The sequence below is a fragment of the Furipterus horrens genome, unplaced genomic scaffold (assembly GCF_987537825.1).
Source record: "Furipterus horrens unplaced genomic scaffold, mFurHor1.1.pri manual_scaffold_3, whole genome shotgun sequence".
NCBI classification, from domain to species: domain Eukaryota; kingdom Metazoa; phylum Chordata; class Mammalia; order Chiroptera; family Furipteridae; genus Furipterus; species Furipterus horrens.
The window spans coordinates 28,848,982-28,866,659 of record NW_028327173.1 but is presented as its reverse complement, the minus strand read 5'-3'; the positions used below and the strand labels follow the sequence as shown (position 1 = coordinate 28,866,659).

The 17,678-nt window shown below is 51.2% G+C and overlaps 1 protein-coding gene across 1 annotated transcript in view; it reads left to right on the top strand.

Annotated features, from left to right (window-relative positions):
* The first annotated feature begins 2,857 nt into the window (after window positions 1-2,857).
* SLC2A1 (solute carrier family 2 member 1) overlaps window positions 2,858-17,678 on the top strand; it is a 31,751-nt gene continuing 16,930 nt past the window's right edge. Inside the window, exons 1-2 of the mRNA XM_090269252.1 lie at window positions 2,858-3,058; window positions 15,741-15,836. Of these exons, the coding sequence (XP_090125378.1) occupies window positions 3,041-3,058; window positions 15,741-15,836 (114 nt within the window). The 5' untranslated portion in view covers window positions 2,858-3,040. The remainder of the gene's footprint in view (window positions 3,059-15,740; window positions 15,837-17,678) is intronic.

Genomic DNA, 17,678 nt, shown 5'->3' with positions numbered 1-17,678 from the left:
GTCATGTTAAAGCTGGGGTGGGGGAGGGGAGGAAGAAATCAGTAATTTGGTGGATAAAGGAGCCATCTCTGGGGTGGAGACTATAGGGATGGGGGGAAGATGATGTGTTTAGATTTAAACATGGGGAGTGCCAGGTACCTGTGGGACATGCAGAGGGCTGTCCTGGAGACAGCTGGACAGACAAACCTGGTGCTCGGGAGATAAGAGATGAGAAGTATGTTCCATCAATAGCCCCTGTATCAGCGAACTGAGTGGTGGCCCTGGTGAGAGAGCTTGCAAAGTGTGTGTGGTGGTGGGGCGGGGGACAAAGGGATAAAGAAGGAAAGCCAGGAAATTCTCTGGGAGCAGGTGGTTTGAATGGGTGTACAAATGAGAATGAAAATATTAAACACACAAAAAAACTGTTCCGCTTGGTCCATCAGGCCTTCCTGAAGTCCAACACCATGTTTACCTGCAGCCTGGGAGGATCTGAGTTGCAAAACATGCTGCGGATTTGGGACTCTTGCATCCCAACCCTTGCCAGCCCCCACCTTGCATCAGCTGCACTTGACTCAGCAAGCCTTCTTTCCTGACTGCTAGGGCAACCTTGCCTTTAAAGGCTAAAATTAAAAAAAAAAAAGCCTTATCCCGGGCGGCATCACTGAGGACTCTGGAGCCGCAGGGCGAAGCCGCTAGGACCCGGTTCAGCGCCGCCGCCGCCGGAGCCCACGTGCGTGCTCTTCAGCACGCACTCGCCAGCATCTGCCGGGCCACCTGGAACCGCCCTGCCGCTCTCAGAAAGCTCTCTTACGCCAAGTGGCTAGAGCTGGAATTGCTTGAAATCAGACCCAGCCAAGTCCCAAATTCCTTCCTGGGCTAAAGGCAGCCTGGGGAAGCAAAGCTGCCAGTGTGAGCGCAGCTTGAGGTCGGGGCCAATCCCCAGCCCTCTTCACACATCTTTAAAGCCTCAGGGTAGGATTGACTTGAGGGGAGGCTGAGATTTCCTCAGATCCTTCCTCTCTGCTCAAACGTCCTCCATGGCTCTCCACTACCCACGGACTCTTCCTATACCTAGCATTTGAGGACGTTTGTGACCCTACTTCTTCAGCTACTTCTCTCGCTCATCTCCTTTCTCTCCCAACCCCCAACACTCCAGTCACAGGGGCTACTTAGTCTGCCTCTCTCTGGCTTAAGCTACACCTTCATGACCCACTTCCAGGCATTTATTGGCTCATGCTCTTCCCTCCCCCACCCCACCCCAACCTTCCAGGCTCAGATGCTACTCCCTTTGATATTCTCTCTGGTGGGAATTAAATCCTATTTGACAGGTCTCAGCCACCCCCAAAATAGACTAGCCCACCTGAAAATCTAATCTCTGATCCGGGGTCAATAGCTTCTGCTGAATGTACCTCTAAACAGTAGCCTTCAGGGTCATAAAACTTCTACAGCGACAAGTCCTAGAAATGGAATTTCAACCAAGTGATGGGGGTCTGCTTGGGCAGGTACAATGTAGCGGGGCAATGGCAAAGCTGCTTGGTCACTCAGCTTTGTCTCCAAGGGCCACTAAGACAATAGGAAGGGGGCTACACTGAATTTCTGACACCATGAATTAGTACTATTTCTTTGGATGAACTTTAATCATACACACCTATTTTTCCTCTAGCCAACCCAGGAGGGGATTATTATATGCATTTTACAAATGTGGGTCTTTTAAAAAAGTATTTTATGTATTTATTTTTAGAGAGGGGGAGGAAGAAAGAGAGAGAAACTTCATTGTGTGAGAGAAACATGGATCAGTTGCCTCTTGCTCGCCCCCAACCGGGGACCTGGCCAGCAACCCAGGCATGTGCCCTGCCTGGGGATGGAACTGGCAACCTTTCATTTTGTGGGACGACACCTAACGCCCAGAGACACACCAGTCATGGCACAAATGTGGGTCTTGAGGCTCAGAGAGAGAAGGGGTTTGCTCAGGGATGTCTGGCAAGTAATAACAGAGCTGGGATTCAGCAGTCTGCATCCAAGGCTCCACCAACAGTCTGAGTGGGGTCTAGAGTCTTTCTTCCCTTCACCAATTATTTTCTGCCCGTCTTGTCTTTGCACATGTTCCTTCCTCTTCCAAGAATGGCCTTCACTCTGATCTACCTGGTGAACTCATATTCAGCCTTCTGAACCCTGCTGAACATGCCCTCCCCCTTCCCTGAAGCTCTTTATTCCCTTTGTGATACAAATTCTGCTCCTGTACACATTCGTATTCCTGTACCCTCAACTCAGTGTTGCTGTGCATCTCCCCTATTGCATCGTCTTCAGTGCGGGGGCTTCATCAGGCTCACATGTCTCCGTCCCTAGGGAAGTGGCCAGCACAGGGACAGTCTGGAAAAGGAAAGCGTGCCTGATGGTGAGTGAGACCCATGGGTTGAGCGGGGCATCCTGACATCTGGGAAGAGGCATACACAACAGACTAGAGACTGTGAGCAGGAAGGTGGTGAAACCCAAAAGGCACTTGAGGAAAGGCTAGAAGAGCTGGCTGGAGCCCTGGACGGGTTGCTCAGTTGGTTAGAGCGTCCTCCCCATATGCCAAGGTTGGGGGTTCGATCCCTTGGTCAGGGCACATACAAGACGCAGCCAGTGAATGCAAAAATAAGTAGAACAACAAATCAATGTTTCTCCAAAATCAATTTTAAAAACAAAGTATTTTTGTAAAAAAAGATCTGGCAGGAAACAGGCAGACTAACTGCTCATTTGTTCATTCATTCCTGCCCTCCTTCACCCACGCATCTTAGCTACAGAACTGTCCCTCGCCCTGGCCCCCTTCCCGTGCAGCCCCGCCTCTGACGTGTCCCAAGCCACGCCCCCGCTCTGCGCCCCCCCACCCTCTAACACATACACTAGTAGCGCCAGCCAATGGCTGGGGTCCTATAAACCGTAGAGGTAGTCTTGCGGAGCGTGGAGACTGAGGATCTTGGGAGCCCGCAGAGTCTCACTCGTAGTCGGAGTTTGGGGACCTGAGTCACCCGCCCGCGCACCCGTTGAAGCCAGAGCCTCCGGCGCATAAAGCACGGTCATGGATCCCAGCAGCAAGGTAATAGCAGAGCTGGGAAACCCAGCAGCCCGGCCGCGCTGATCAGCCGGCGCGGGCGACGCGCGTCTCTGAGCCTCTGGGCGCCGGCCTAGAGCGCAGGAGTGGGGACATAGGAGTGGCATGGGCTCGGGATCTGGCGCGGACGAAGGTGCCGCGAGCGGAGCTGGCGAGAGCACTGAATATCTGGCTTCCGGGGCCCCAGCACCAGGGCCCGAGCGCACGTCTTTCACGATCTCTAGCGCGCGGACTCCTCCTGGGTTCATCCATTGGCTGAGCGGGCCGAGCCCCCGGCCCGGCCCGGCCCCAGCTGCGTGCGGAGGAGGCGGGACCCTCTGCCAGCCACGCAGCGCCGCTCCCCTTTTCCTGGGCGCCTAACCACGCGCAGCCTCGTGTTTGCCTTTAACGCGGAGGATACTTTTTAAGGCCCGGACTCCAGCTCCAGGGTACTTGACTGGTCCTTTCCAGGCTTAAACGAAGAGAAGCCGGCCTCTGAGGCCCTTCTTTTCCGGTAGCGCAGGCCTCAAAGCTTTTGCCAAGTCCTGGGGAGATGTACTCGGTGGTGGCACGTTTCCCTCTGGGTGGTGCTTGTGAGAGAGCGCCCCAGGGGCTGTGGGGACCGGGAAGGGACCTCAGGCTGGAGTGGAGCCGGAGGAGGGGGACTGGAGACGAGAGACATCGTACTCTGAATAGATGAGGACTGTGGGGGCAAACAGCTGCCCAATAGAATCTCTTTTTTTCATCTGGAAACTGGTTTGTCCTGCAGTGGATCTTGCCTTTCCCAGAATATGTATTGAGCCCCTCCTGTGTGCAAAACATTGTTTGTTTCCTTCTATCTTCCCCTTTGTGTAGAGTATTTTCAAGTCACTTTTTTTCTTTGAAAGGCTCCCTCTTATCCTGTTAAATGTTCCCGTCTCCTTGTCTGGGAAAACCCGAGGATGCCACCCCCCTCCCCGGGCCCTTTTAACCTGGATTACTGGGGTAGGACTGAACTCTGCACTCCCCTCTCCTGTGCGCTATGAAGTTGTGCGGCGGGGTGAGCGGGGTCCTGGCTGAACAGAGCGCTGCCTAACGTTGACACCAGGCTGAACCCTCACAGGGGAAAAGGCTCCTTCATACTTGTTGAATTCTGACTACTTGCTGACTACTTGCTTCACCCCTACCTGGGGAACACATTTCCTAAGAGTCATAGGTTAGCCATTATGCTGGGATATAACAAAATAAAAATCAAATGAGAAGTGCTACTGGTAAGGGCTTGATATTCCAAAGTCCAAATACTCCCTGTGTTATTCAGTGGTCTGGCAGACCAGTACCCTCTCTGGGCCTCAGTTTCTCCATGTGTAAGACAGAGATAACTTTTTTACTTCCTCAATGGTAAGAACTGCCTGTTCAACATGGGGTGCAGGACTTGGGTATTTATTTGTTGAGTGGATAAGTGAATATTCTGCATGAAAATAGAATATTCTTACAGTTTACAGGGTTGTTGGCCAAAATGCTTTTCGAGATCACTGCTAGTTCATGGGCCTGGAGCTCAGATAAGGGAAGTAACTTTCCTGAAGTCCCAGACGCTAAGGTAGATTTGAACCCAGGCCAATCAGAAAGGGCTTCCACTGTCCCTTTTAATCATAGCCTTTCTTTTTCTTTTTAAAAGATTTTATTTTTTATTTTTAGAGAGAGGCGAAGGGAGGGAGAAAGAGAGGGAGAGAAATATCATTGGTTGCCCCTTGCATGCCACCAACTGGGGTATCTGACCAGCAACCCAGGCATGTGCCCCAACTAACTGAACCTGCGACCCCTGGGTTTGCAGGACAACGACCAACCAGTCAGCTGGTGAGCCACACCAGTCAGGGCACCATAGCCTTTCTTGAAGTTTGGGGCTGGTAGGAGAGTTTGCCTAAATTCAAGGGCTGCTCTTGTACCCGCTGGTTCTAAATGCTGTACCTGGTGGGTGTTTTTTCATGCAATAACCTCCAAACTTTTGGCTGTCTGCTTATCAGTGAAAAATTTTGGAGACCCCCTTCCAAGCAGCTGATATATATTTATAAATTCAGGTACATGCACTGTTACACTAGGAGATTTTATGCCTACATAATAGAAATTTCAAAAAACAAATACAGATAGTTATAGTGAAAAAAAAAAAAAAAACGTTTCTTTTTTGCTAAACCTATAGATCATCCTGTATACTCTCTGGAATAAATCCCTGCCCTTTGGAGACTGCTGTGTTGTTCAGCAAGCACAGCCCTTTTGTGCAGGATGACACTGAGGCCCAAAGGATTGTATTACTTGCCCAAGGTCTTAAGACCAGGTGTGTCTGGCTCCGGAAGTTCCTTCTCTGTTTCTCTTCATCTCCTGTGAACTAGGAATGGTCTGCCTTCCGGGTGTGTTCTGTTGTGCTCCTCTGCAGCTCACAGTGATGAGTTTCACTGAGCAGGAAGTAGGGAAGGAATGGGCGTTTGCTCATGCTCCCTCCTGGGCAGGGGGCACCAGTGAGCCCCGCTCCAGGATGTCTCATCTAGCCCTTTGTGAACAACTCCCAGCTAGTGGAGCCCCAGGGCCTCTGCCAAGGCAAAGAAGAAATCAGAAATTCCCAGGGGCCCTTAGCCTCTCAGTGGTGCAAAAAGCATAGGCTTCTGAAGTCCTGCAGATGTGGTTTTGAATTCCAGCTTAGTTCAGCTACCTTAGCTGCATAATCATGCCATGTCATTTTCATCATTAGAGTATCTGTAAGAATTCAGAAAAAAATGTGTGTCCCCATAGACATTCCATAAATAAATCTTCCTTGCCTCTTTGGGCTCCCATCATGCGTTGCTGTTACCTGGTCCTCAGGTGACCTGTACCTGGGTCTGTCCAGAAGTCGGGCATTGTGGCAGTGTGAGCCTTTTGGGAGCCAAGGATGCGTGGGCCGTAACACTTGATTGAGGAGATCATTAAAGCTCCAGTTCTTCTCCAGTAGGGTGTTGTCAGGTTGTTGGTTTAAAGAGGTAGCCCATGGGTGAGTTGGATCAACTAATGCAGTTGCCTTGCCTCCCCTGTGAGGGAGACATGAGTCACAGTCCAATGAAAAAAGACTTTCCCAAGGTCACACACTGAGCCTCCTACCACAAAACACGCTGCCAGCCTTTCTAGAATGACATAAGAGGACAAAGGATAGAGCAGGAAAGGACCTTCCAGTATATGGCCCGACCCTCCATTTGACAGGTGAGAAAACCGAGGCCAGAGAAGGAAAGAGACGTACATATTCAAGATAAGGCTGTCCCAAAATAGTTGAGATGTTCTGCAGTATAAAAAAAGGTGATTTTTTTCCCCATACCCCTGTCCTCTGTGCCCCCCACCCCCACCCAAATGAGCAGGAATTCCCAGACTCCTAGGACTTTCCAAGCTCTCTCTGGGTGCAGTAGCATCTCAAAGTTGGATTAGGCATAACTTGACAACTGAAACCCTTCTGTGAGTAGAAACAAAACATGTCCTCACAAAAAAACTATGACCTCGGGGAAGTGGCTTTCCTTTAGAGCCTTGGTTTCATCCCTGTGAAATGGAGGTTTGCTACCCTGTGGTGGATGTGGTGAGATGGGCCAGGGGCCCTAAGTCAGGGTGGTAGCTATTTTAAATGGAAAGACCCTTTGTACGGCTAGTTTGGGTGTATAAGCAGTGTAAACATCTCCATGATGATCCTTGCCATGCTGAGCCATTCAGGGACCCGACCCTACTTGCCCCAGAGCTGGGTCAGCACCAAATCCCCCATAATCAGCTTGTAACTTCAGGGAGCTCAGCTGTACCCAGTGCTGGGGCCTAGAGCTCTGCTCTGGCTCCAAGGGTTCAGGCATCCAGTTTCCCCTTCCCCCAGGCTGGCAGAGCTGGGGAGGCTTGGAACAAAGGGGGAAGTGTGTGCGGTACTGGCTTGGGACCTGCAACCTCATCCCTCCTTCATGTCGCTCCTGGGCAGAGGTGACAAAGTCACTCAGTTTGGTAACCGGCATCCCCAGGATAGTAGAGGTTGAGAAGGCTACTTGGTTGGGCTTACGGGCTCAGAGAGGCTGTGTCCCCGCCTGCAGGCCCTAGGCCTGGCCACCAGAACAAACCTCCATTGTTACCTCCCTCCTTGGGAGGGGTGGAGTGGAGTGGAGCCTGAGACTCTGCCATCCAGCCCCCAGGCCAGGGAAGCAGTAGCTAATGTAGGAATGCTGGGGTTTTACAGTGACTGAGCAGGGCTCCCAGGTCTTGAACTTGGGCAGAATGAGGGCAAGTATTCATTTTCTCCAAGACCACCACCTTTATGGCTTTTTTTGCCTGCCCAGGGCCTCGGTACCCTGGAAGTGGGGGGAGAGACTCTTGCCAGGTCCCAGCTTATGGAGCCTTTGACTACTGAGGCCTGTACAGGATATCTCCCCACACACACCAGCTAGCCCAGAGCTGCCCCCACCACCACCCCTGACCTTGGCATTTGGGAGTGGGGAGGAAAGGGCTCCATCAGCAACAGCTCTTCCCTTGGACCTCAGGCCAGCCACACCTCCCACTGGAACTTATAGTAGTAGGAATAATAGCACACACCTCTCGGGCTCTGGCTGTGGGTTTTTTGTTTGTTTGTTTGTTTGTTTGTTTTTTAATTATAGAAGTAATGAGCCAACTGTGTGGAGAAGTATACAAAGTAAGAGTAAATGTCTTCTCCCAATTGCAATGGTTTGATGTTTAGCCTAACAGACCTAGTGTTGTGCGTGTGTATATATGTGCCTATAAGTGTAATTTTTATGAAACTGGATCACACTTTCTACTGAGTTCTGTGCAGCCCTGCATGGCCCATCCCGTTCACCCACCTCCCCTTAGAGGTAAATACTTGCAGTGTTTCTCTCTGCGTGTGCAAGCACCTGTCATTATATAAGTTCATTATCTTCCCCTTCCTCACACAAAACATACATTTTATACATTGTTTTGTACCTTGCTTTTTTCCCTGAGGCGCTTTTCAGATCAAGTACATACAGATGTGTTGCATTCTTTCCAACAGCTGCATAGTATTCTGTTACAGGCATGTCCCATGATTACCAAGTAGCACCCCCATTACTTTCTCTTCATACCACTCACCACCTGATGTATTTTAGGGATTTATTTTCTTTCCCCACCCTCAACTAAAAGATCAAGTTCAAGGAATGCAGGAATTTAGTTTATATTGCCAAATCCCTATTGACTAGAACTAGTGCATTCAAGCGTTATCTTTCCTTAGCAATATAATTTATTTTTCTTAGGAAACCTCTCATTGAGAATTGGAGGTGTTAGAGGAAGGGTTTCTTTTTTCAAGGTCACACAAGCAGGGAAGCTGGGACTTAAGAGAATACTTGTTTGCTGAGCATGTCCGGGACCTTTGCATATATTCCCATGTTTTTATCAAATTAATTTTATCAGAGTTGAACCGGTGCCCATCTCACCACTGAGGGGGTGTCGTCTCCTCCACATGTCCAGGTCCTGACCTAGGACCCCCACACACAGCGCAAGGAGCCAACTGTTTGCATTTAACATCCCATTTTAGGAGAAACACCTTTTTACTTATCTTAGAATGATTTGGTTTTGCCTGGAAGGCTTTGAAACTCCTGTGCGGTTTGCATATGGGGTTTGCACCTAGTAGTAGTTCAGAGGACCTGAAGCTTAAAGTAGAAATTGGCGAACTTTTTCTGTAAAGAGCTGGGTAGTAAGTAAATATCGTCAGCTTTGTGGGCCATGCCATCGGCCACAAGCACTCAGTTCTGTCACTGTAGCACAAAAGCAGCCATAAACAATATATAAACCAACAAATGTGGCCGTGTTCCAACCAAACCATAGCAATGCTCACTGAAGTTTGAATTTAATATAATTTTTTTAAAAGATTTTAATTTCCGGGGGGGGGGAGGGAGGGAGAATGAGAGGGAGAGAAACATCAAATCAGCTGCCACTCACACGCCCCCAACTAGGGACTCGGCCCACAACCCAGGCACGTTCCCTGACAGGAAATTCAATTGGTGACCCTTTGGTTCACAGGCCAGTACTCAGTCCGCTGAGCCACATGAGGCAGGGCTGAATTTAATATAATTTTTATATATTACAAAATATTAGTCTTTTTTTTTTTTTTTTTCCAGCTAGTTAAAAAAAAAAAGGCCCTGGCTGGTGTGGCTCAGTGGATTGAGCACTGGCCTGTGAACCAAAGGGTCGCCAGTTCGATTCCCAGTCAGGGCATATGCCTGGGTTGCAGGCCAGGTCCCCAGTTGGGGGCACATGAGAGGCAACCACACATTGATGCGTCTCTCCTTCTCTTTCTTTCTCCCTTCCCCTCTCTCTAAAAAAATAAATTAAATTAAATCTTTAAAAAATTTAAAACCCATTCTTAACTGGCAGGCTGGATTTGGTCCATGGGCCATAGTTTGCTGACCTTGGCTTAGAGCAAAATCCACCTAAGTATCCAGAAGCTTGGAGGTCCTGGCTCAGACTGGGCAAGGCCCAGAGTTGCTGGAAGGGAATCTGACCTACATAGAAGGCACCAGGTAGAAACCTTGTTTCTTTCAGGGACCAGTACCGGGAAGCTGAGGGGGGAGAACATGAGCAGAAAGGGCACAGAGGCTGGCATCTGAGACCCCCCCAACTTGAAATTTCATAGAAGCCGAGGGACTTGCTGGTACCCATTTTTCCTCCCTGAGCCTCCCAGTTTTTCATCTGTGAAAGGGGGAGCAATCTCTCCCAGGATTGTGTTCTTCGTAGTGGTTAAATTAGGATGTGTAAGAAGCTCCCAGCAGGGTTCTAGCCCCTTGCAGGTACTACTGGTCCTGCTGGTCCTGCTGGTCCTGCTGGTACTGCAGGTGCTCCAGGTGCTGCAGGTGCTGCTGGTGCTGCTGGTGCTCCAGGTGCTGCTGGTGCTGCTGGTACTGCCGGTGCTGCTGGTACTGCCGGTGCTGCTGATGCTGCTGGTACTGCTGGTGCTGCCGGTACTGCCGGTGCTGCCGGTGCTGCTGGTACTGCCGGTGCTGCTGGTGCTGCCGGTACTGCTGGTGCTGCTGGTGCTGCCGGTGCTGCCGGTACTGCCGGTGCTGCTGGTGCTGCTAAATTCAGCAGCTCCTTCCTCCTCTTTCTTCTCTAAAGATTGATGAGTCCCCTCTTTCCCCACACAAAGATTGATGAGTCCCCTCTGCCTCCAGGGCCAGCACAGGGTGCAGGGCGGCTCAGCCAGGCAAAAGTCCTGACATCACTGGAAGGCTTGAAGGAAGTGGCTTCAAGGGGAGTAAATGCCTGCGGTCCTCTGAAGGTCAGGCATCAGAGCCGTAGCCCATTCCTCTTTCTTTTTGAAAAATAAGGTCAGAGAGGGTAACAGAGGGTAAAACGCCAGTGTAGGAATCCAGCGTAGGAATCCAAAGAACTTCAGTCCCCACACTGGTTTTTGTTTGCTGAATGTCCCTGGGGCCCCTGCGTCTGACCTTCCAGCTCCATCCATCACAAGAAGGTGTTAAAGCAGTTCTGCACTTTCTTGGGCTTCTTTTTCAATTACCAGAATTCTGCTCACAAAATCTTAGAAAATGTACACAAAATAAATTTTAAAAGAGCTATTGTAGATCTGTTAAGCCCCTGCCATCCCTCCTGCCCACCCTCCTTAGAACTGGGGTCCAAGTCGTTACAAAGGCTGTGTTCCATGCTCCAGTGCCCCTGGGGGAGCCATGTGGGGAACAGGGATGGGAGTGACTTCTGGACCCTCCTCCTACAGGGAACGTCCTGCCTCTGAATGGTGGTAGACACATGCCCTCCCTCTGCCAGTATTGACCAAGGGCCTGCTGAAGGCCAAGCTCAGGGCTGAAGGGCTGAAGGGCTTTGCCGAGGATGGGCACATGTGGGTCAAAAGGCTACGGTGCTAGCAGTGATACATAGCCAGGGCCATTATCATCCCACGTGTGGGAGGGGGGCGCGCGCGCGCGCGCGCGTACACACACACACCACCCCACCACCCCCAGCATTAGTATAGAGGTGACGAGGGGTAGAGGGGCATGAGGTCATATTCTGTGCTGGACCCTGAGCCTGGGCATTTAAGGAACCTGAGGGGCCTGTGGCACTCTAGGAGAGTCAGGGTTTCAGCTGTTTGGGGGTCTTTCCTCTTCAGCCCTGTGGGTTGGGGTGTGGGGGCACTTTTACACTGTGTCCACCTCTCAGAGCTGAGGTTCCAGTACTCATAAGAGGATTGATGAATGGCCAAGTTAAAGTCTGTTAGGATGAACACCATTCTGGCAGAACAGGTTCACGCAGAGCCAGTTTTGCCCAAAAACTGTGCTGCGTCCTACCCTGGGCATTCTAGGTCCCGTGCTGAAGGAGTGTCCAGTCTGATGGGTGAACAGCAGATCCCTATTCCCAGCTACTTGGAGCAAAAGCTGGAGACCATAGAGGACACAGCAAGGACAAAGACTGTGGATGTTCTAGAAGGTAGCCCCACCCCAAGGTGTCTCACTCAGGTTCTGGGCTCCACATTGCTCCTTCACCCCTAAAAAACGCTTCATAAGAAAGCCACCAGTTGTGGGGTTTATACTCCTACTCTAAGGCATCACCAACTTGTCCATCAGCCTGGCACCAGAATATATACATGTTGAATGCATGGACTTCATCACTAAGTTTTAGTTCCAGGCACAGGGCTGGTGGGGCAGATGGTGCCATGGTGGCCCAATCAAGGGCAGCTTCCCATCCTTCCCCAACTCAGAAAACAGTTGTCAGGTGAGCCCTGCAGGCTCCATGATGGGCACTGATAAAGACCTTGACAGCAACCCTGAAGGGAAGGAACTCTTACCTCATTTCCTATGTGAGGAAGCGAGGCCCAGAGCAAGGACCACCACTATCCCAACTCCAAGGCGAAGGGAAGCAGCTCACTATCCTTCAGCCCAGGTCTCCTGACTCCAAGTCCAACAGTGATCAAGCAGCGTTTGGTGGGCGCAGTGGGGGTGGGAATAGGAGTGTGCCACATGCCTCCGAAGGAGCAGAGGCTGTGGTCTGCCCCTGCACCTAGCTTCCAGCCACACTGAGCAGCCCCTGCTTAGTCTGGCCAGAGAGGGCCTGTCGTCGTGTCCCCCCACCTCCCCCACCTGCACGAAGGGTTCTGTCTACTTGGAATGCGGTCTGGCCACCGATTCCCCACTAAGGAGACTCCCTGCATGTCCTTCACGGTCCAATTCCAGTGTCACCTCCTGAGAACCCACCTTTGTCCCCAGACAGAATTATAGGTCTCTCTCCCTCCAGGACTCCCGCAGTTCCTTTTCCCACCCACTGGTTGAAGCTCAAACCACACTGGCCTCTGCTCTGGACCAGAAGCCTGTTCCTTGACATCAAGACTGGGGCCTGTTTCGTCTGAAGGCTGAGCATGGGTCACTGAGCACTGTAGTGGGTCCTGACGCAGCAGCCTGCCTGGGTGGATGTGGCTGTAACTCGGGACGTGGGTAGACAGGTTTTCTAAAGCAGTTTGACCTTCACCTGCCAAATGGCAAAGTCCTGCAGAAGAGGTTGTCCTTGGTTCCTGGAAGCCCCCACCGCCAGAAGCTGCACGGCTCTGTGGGGTCCCAAGGGTGACTTCAGAGGCCCAGAGGGACCCATCAGCCAGAGTTAAAACAGGACTTGTAATAATAGTACTTCTTCTCAAAGGGCCCCTGCTGCAGTGCCATTTATTCCTGTGCTACTGGCATGATTTTTATCAGAGCACAAATCATCTGTATTATTGTCACTTATATTTTCATTTAAATTGCTTTGTTCTAAGTAATATGAAACCACGGGGCTTGTGAACAATTTTCTTTTCAATAGGTAATTATTCACATGATTCAAAATTCAAAGACATGCAAAAAGGGTGCCTAAGGAAGCCTCCCTGCACCCTGCCTCTGCAGCCCCATCCCTCAAAGTGTACCTTCTTGTGCGCTCTTTTAAATAAGCAGATATTTATACAGTGGTACCTGGGTACCTGTCATTAATTAGTTCCGAAAAGTGGCGAGCAAGTGACAATTGGTGAAGCATTTTCTCTTATGAGGCGGCATCTAGCCTCATACAAGTTCTGGCAAGTGTGACAAGTGATGAGCAAGCTCCAAGTGCTGAAACATTTTTTTCTTGTCAAAATGCGATGGAGAACCAAGTTTGACAAGTTCTGAAACCAACGAGTACCAAGGTACCACTGTATTTCCCCCCTCTCACCCCCTGGCCTTTTATAATTCATTTTTTACACAAAAGGTAGTGTACAACACACACTGCTCTGAAGCTTGCTTTTTTTTACTTAATATATCTTGGTGTGTGTCCCAAATCAATACCTGAAGAACTTCCTTTTTTTATATTGCATTATATAGTTATGCCTAGCCCTGGCTGGTTTGGCTCAGTGGATTGAGCATCGGCCTGCGAGCTAAGTGTTGCTGGTTCGATCTTCCAGTCAGGGCACATCAGAGAAGGAAAACTCTGACTCCAAAAAACCTCCGCTGCCTTGCGGCATACCTCTTCAGGGGAAAGGCTAAGGGAGTAAACCCCGACAGAAAATCCGGAGCCGGAGTCCCTAAGGCGGTTTGACGTTGTAGTCAACACCGGCAACTCCTGCGGCGCACCTGAAGCCAAGCTGTATTGACTCCGTCTTTCCCTTGGACTCTTCAGCTGCGAAGAGAGGGGGGGTCTGCTGCATGGGCAACAGCAGACCCTCCATATCACCCCGCCCAGGCTCTGTAGCTTCAGCTTCACTGGAGAGGACACTCCAGCGTCATCGCAAGATGTCAATTCAACACGGGAGGAGACAGATACCGTGTCACTCCCGAGTCGGACTGCACAGCCATTCTCGGCGGTGCAGATAGACTCTTAAGAAGCTACACCATCGTCTCTCGAGACGGACGGCTGCCGACGACGATATAGTTATGCCATGTTTTGTTAAATCATGGGTTTGCGTTGCTAGTTTTTTCTTTATTGTTGTGTACTAGAAAAACATGTCTTCCATACCATTTTTATCACGCCCTGGACAGCCCAAGCCAACGCCTGTGACTCACCAGGAGACCACTCTCATGTGCTGGGACTCAGCAGCCACTGGTCAGCCTCCCTCTGTCGACGCTCAGTGCCTGTTGACATCCTCTTACAATCCCAGTGGTCACCCTATGAACTGGGCTTGGCCGGGGGTCTGCCAGATACTCGCCAACCACTCAGAACTGAGAGAAGGGGGGCAATGGGGCATGCTGTGAATGTGGGTGGGTGGGCAGGGGGTTGAGCTGGGCTGTGAAGGGCAGGATTTAAAGGGCATGCAGCCCACCATGAAGAAAGCCCCGGCATCTAGGACGATTGTCCAAGTTTGGCCAGGAAGGGGCCGGGTGTGCTGATGGGAAGAAGGGACCCGGTGCTCCCCTGATGAACAACAGCCTTTGAGTGTGTGCACGTGAGCTAGCTGGAGCCTCCTTCTTCTTTCTCAGCCTCTGTTGTGAAAACTTGGGGTTCCTCAATCGTTCGCCTAAAGGCTTCTAGAGAATAATAAGACCGTACTAGGAACACGTCTGATTAACAGCTAAGCTCAGTGCTCTCTGTGAGGATCTTGAAGTCATCAGGGCTGCTTCTGGGTACTACGGGGAAACCGAGGCCCATAGCAGACGTGGCCGAGCTGAGAGTCTCCCCTCCACAGGTGTGACTCAGTATGTGAGCTTCCCAACCATCCCCTCCAGTCCCGCCCGGTGTGGGGCCCACAGTTGTTCTTTGGTGTTCCTGTCCTGGCTCCATTCTCTCCTGATAGTTAAGGGCCTGCCTAATGTTGACATTTCCTGGGTTCTTTATTTTAAGAATAAAGGGCCCACCTGCCTGCTGCTCTCAGGCCCTCAGCTTCCAGGGGACAGGAGCCCACCGTTGTTTTTCTCCCCCAGCCCTCTGCCCATTGGAAACACCTTGGCCCCGCACTCTGACTTGCCTTGCGTCACTTTTCCAAAGCACATTCCTGACTGGTATGTCATCTGTGCCCAAATAACCCTGAGAAGCTCAAGGTCTGGGGATGGCTGCCATGAGGGACACTAGGTGGGGAATCAGGGAGCCCTGAGCACCAGCCTGGCTCTGCAGACCCCTGGCCAGCTGGAACTCTTCTGCCTCGTCTCTGCCTCATCTCTGCCTGGTGGGGCTGTTTCCTGCCCTGTGAATGGAGGGGAGGGGAGGGCGGACCACACCTCCAATGCTGATCAGCATGAAACAGTTCCCATTTTGCAGACCAGCAAGCAGAGGAGGAGTGGGAAGACTCACTTAGCCTGCTGTAATTTCACAGAGCAAGTAGGTCCAAATTCAGGGCATTCACCCCATCTATGCTTCTTCTCCCATGTAATTTGTGCCCCACGCCCACCCCCTCTGCATAGGGGCCCTGGTTCCTGAGCCTCCCAATCAGAGTCTGGAGCCACCTGAACCCCAGGCCTGGCTCTACCAGGGGAATGAGACCCCAGAGAATGCCAAGGCCTGTTCATCTCTAGCCAAGACTTAGCTGCAGATAGAGAGAGAGAAACCGAGAGAGACCCCAGGAATGAGTCTGGCCAGCCCAGTGCCTAGAAGTTAGCAGGGCTGATTGGGGCACCTGAAGTCGAAAAGTGGCCAAGTTTCCTGGGAGAAAGCCTGGTATAGTGCCCGGAGTCAGGCAAGGTCCCTGAACAGGGAACCTGCCAGCCCAGGCCCTGCTCTGTAGTAACCTGGGCCCAGATCTGCCTCTAACAATGTGTTTTTCTCTCTGCAGAAGCTGACTGGCCGCCTCATGCTGGCCGTGGGAGGGGCAGTGCTTGGCTCCCTGCAGTTTGGCTACAACACTGGAGTTATCAATGCCCCACAGAAGGTGAGTGTTTTGCTTTCCTTGGCTTAGCAACACTCTCCCTACCTCTTCGGTGTCAGTCATTTACTTACATCAACTCAGCATCTCCTGTCGCTGATCTGGCTCCGAACAGGTCGGAGATTCTTATCATTGGCCTTAAAAGGTAGGGGCTGCAGCCCTGGCTGGGTGATTCAGTTGGTGGGAGCCTCATTCCATACACCAGAAGGTTGTAGGTTTGATCCCTGGTCAGGGTGCCTACAGGAGGCAGCCAGTTGATGTTTCTCTCTCTCCCTTTCCCGCTTTCTCTCTCTTGAAAATCAATAAACATATCCTCAGGTGAGGATTAAAAAAAGAATCTTGGAACTGCAGAATTCTAAAGCTCAGGGCCCATAGAAACATGGGGTCTTAATAAGTCATCTTGAGCGATCTCCCATGCAACACAGGCATTTGTAATAATCAAAACAATGCCTGGCATAATTAATGATGCTGCATTTATGTGGCGCCCCGGGGCTACAGAGGGCTCTCATGGTGTTTACCTCAGTTGCTGCTCACCTGTAGCCCTGTAAGGCAGGCGGGCAGCGTCCACTGTGCCCATCCTGCAGGTGGAGAGAGTAGCCAGAGGGAAGAAACCTGCCTGGCATCACCCAGCTAGCCAGGGGCGGAGCTGGTATCCAACACCAGTCTGCCTTGGAGCCCTCCTGGCCAGGTGGTCCCCGAGCCTGCGCTCACACCCATCCACTCACAGCACACTCCTTATAAATCATCATGTTTTAGGTTAAAACTGCCTCCTCTCCCTGGAGGCCCTGTGCCAGCCACAACAAAAACAGCCTCTTGCCCTAGGGAACTGCAGGGGGTAAAGGTCTGTGCTTACTTCCTTCTCCCCACCACGGATCCCAGATCTGTCCTCACTTGTTCACTTGAATGTCAAGGTTAGGAAGGACCCTGCTGATCACCTCTGGCCCAGCCCACTTGCTTTAAGGGAGAGAGAAGAAGAAAGGAAGCAGGAAAGGACACTACTGGGTCCCTTTTCTACTCCAGGCCTTTTGCATATGTGGCTGAGGTGGGGTGGTGATTTCCATTTTATGGACATAAAGCAGACGAGGATGGAATGAAATGACCGATGGGCTCAAGCTCACACGGCTAGTGAGCAGTGGAGTCAGAAGCCAAAGTCTTGTTTACACAACCTCTTTCTGATCAACCCTCTTAGGAGTTTAAAATGCTGTACCTTCCTGGGGAGGACGAAATGAGAGTGGACAGCCCTCCTGTCAAGACCGCATTCCTTGTCCAGACTAGAAAGTGAGTGTAGCTAGCTCCTGAGGCTCCAGGCCTGTTTGGGGGAACCGGGCAGTGTTGGTAGTCAGAGCTGGGCCTGCTCCAAACAGGCGGAGGGTGGCTGTCGGAGCTACGCCCAATGCTAAGAGGCAGGTCACCAGGAAGGTCTGGCCTGCTGAGTCATGCTCAGCTGTAGCGGACATGATGGGACTTTTCCAGGCTCGTCGGAAATGGCGACTGTGGTCCCATGCTTGGAACAGCTCCAAGCCCTGCTTAGTTAAATGCTCTGAATGGCTCTTGCCAAGGTGTGTGCCTCAGAGCTTGCTCCATTTGGGAGTCCTTCAGGGAGAAAGTCTGCACCATGGTGGAGGGAGGTTGAGGGCACATTAGGGTTCCCCAGACACTCCGATATTCTGATCTAATTGGTCTGGGTTTCTGTTTGGGCATCGAATTTTTAAAGCTCTCCAACTGATTCTAACGTGCAGCTAATGCTGAGAACTACTGGATTAAGTGATGTCCTGGCTGTGATCCCATAGTGCATTACTAACAGAACTATGACTCTAAGATCAGGATACAGGAGGTGTTTCCAGAAAC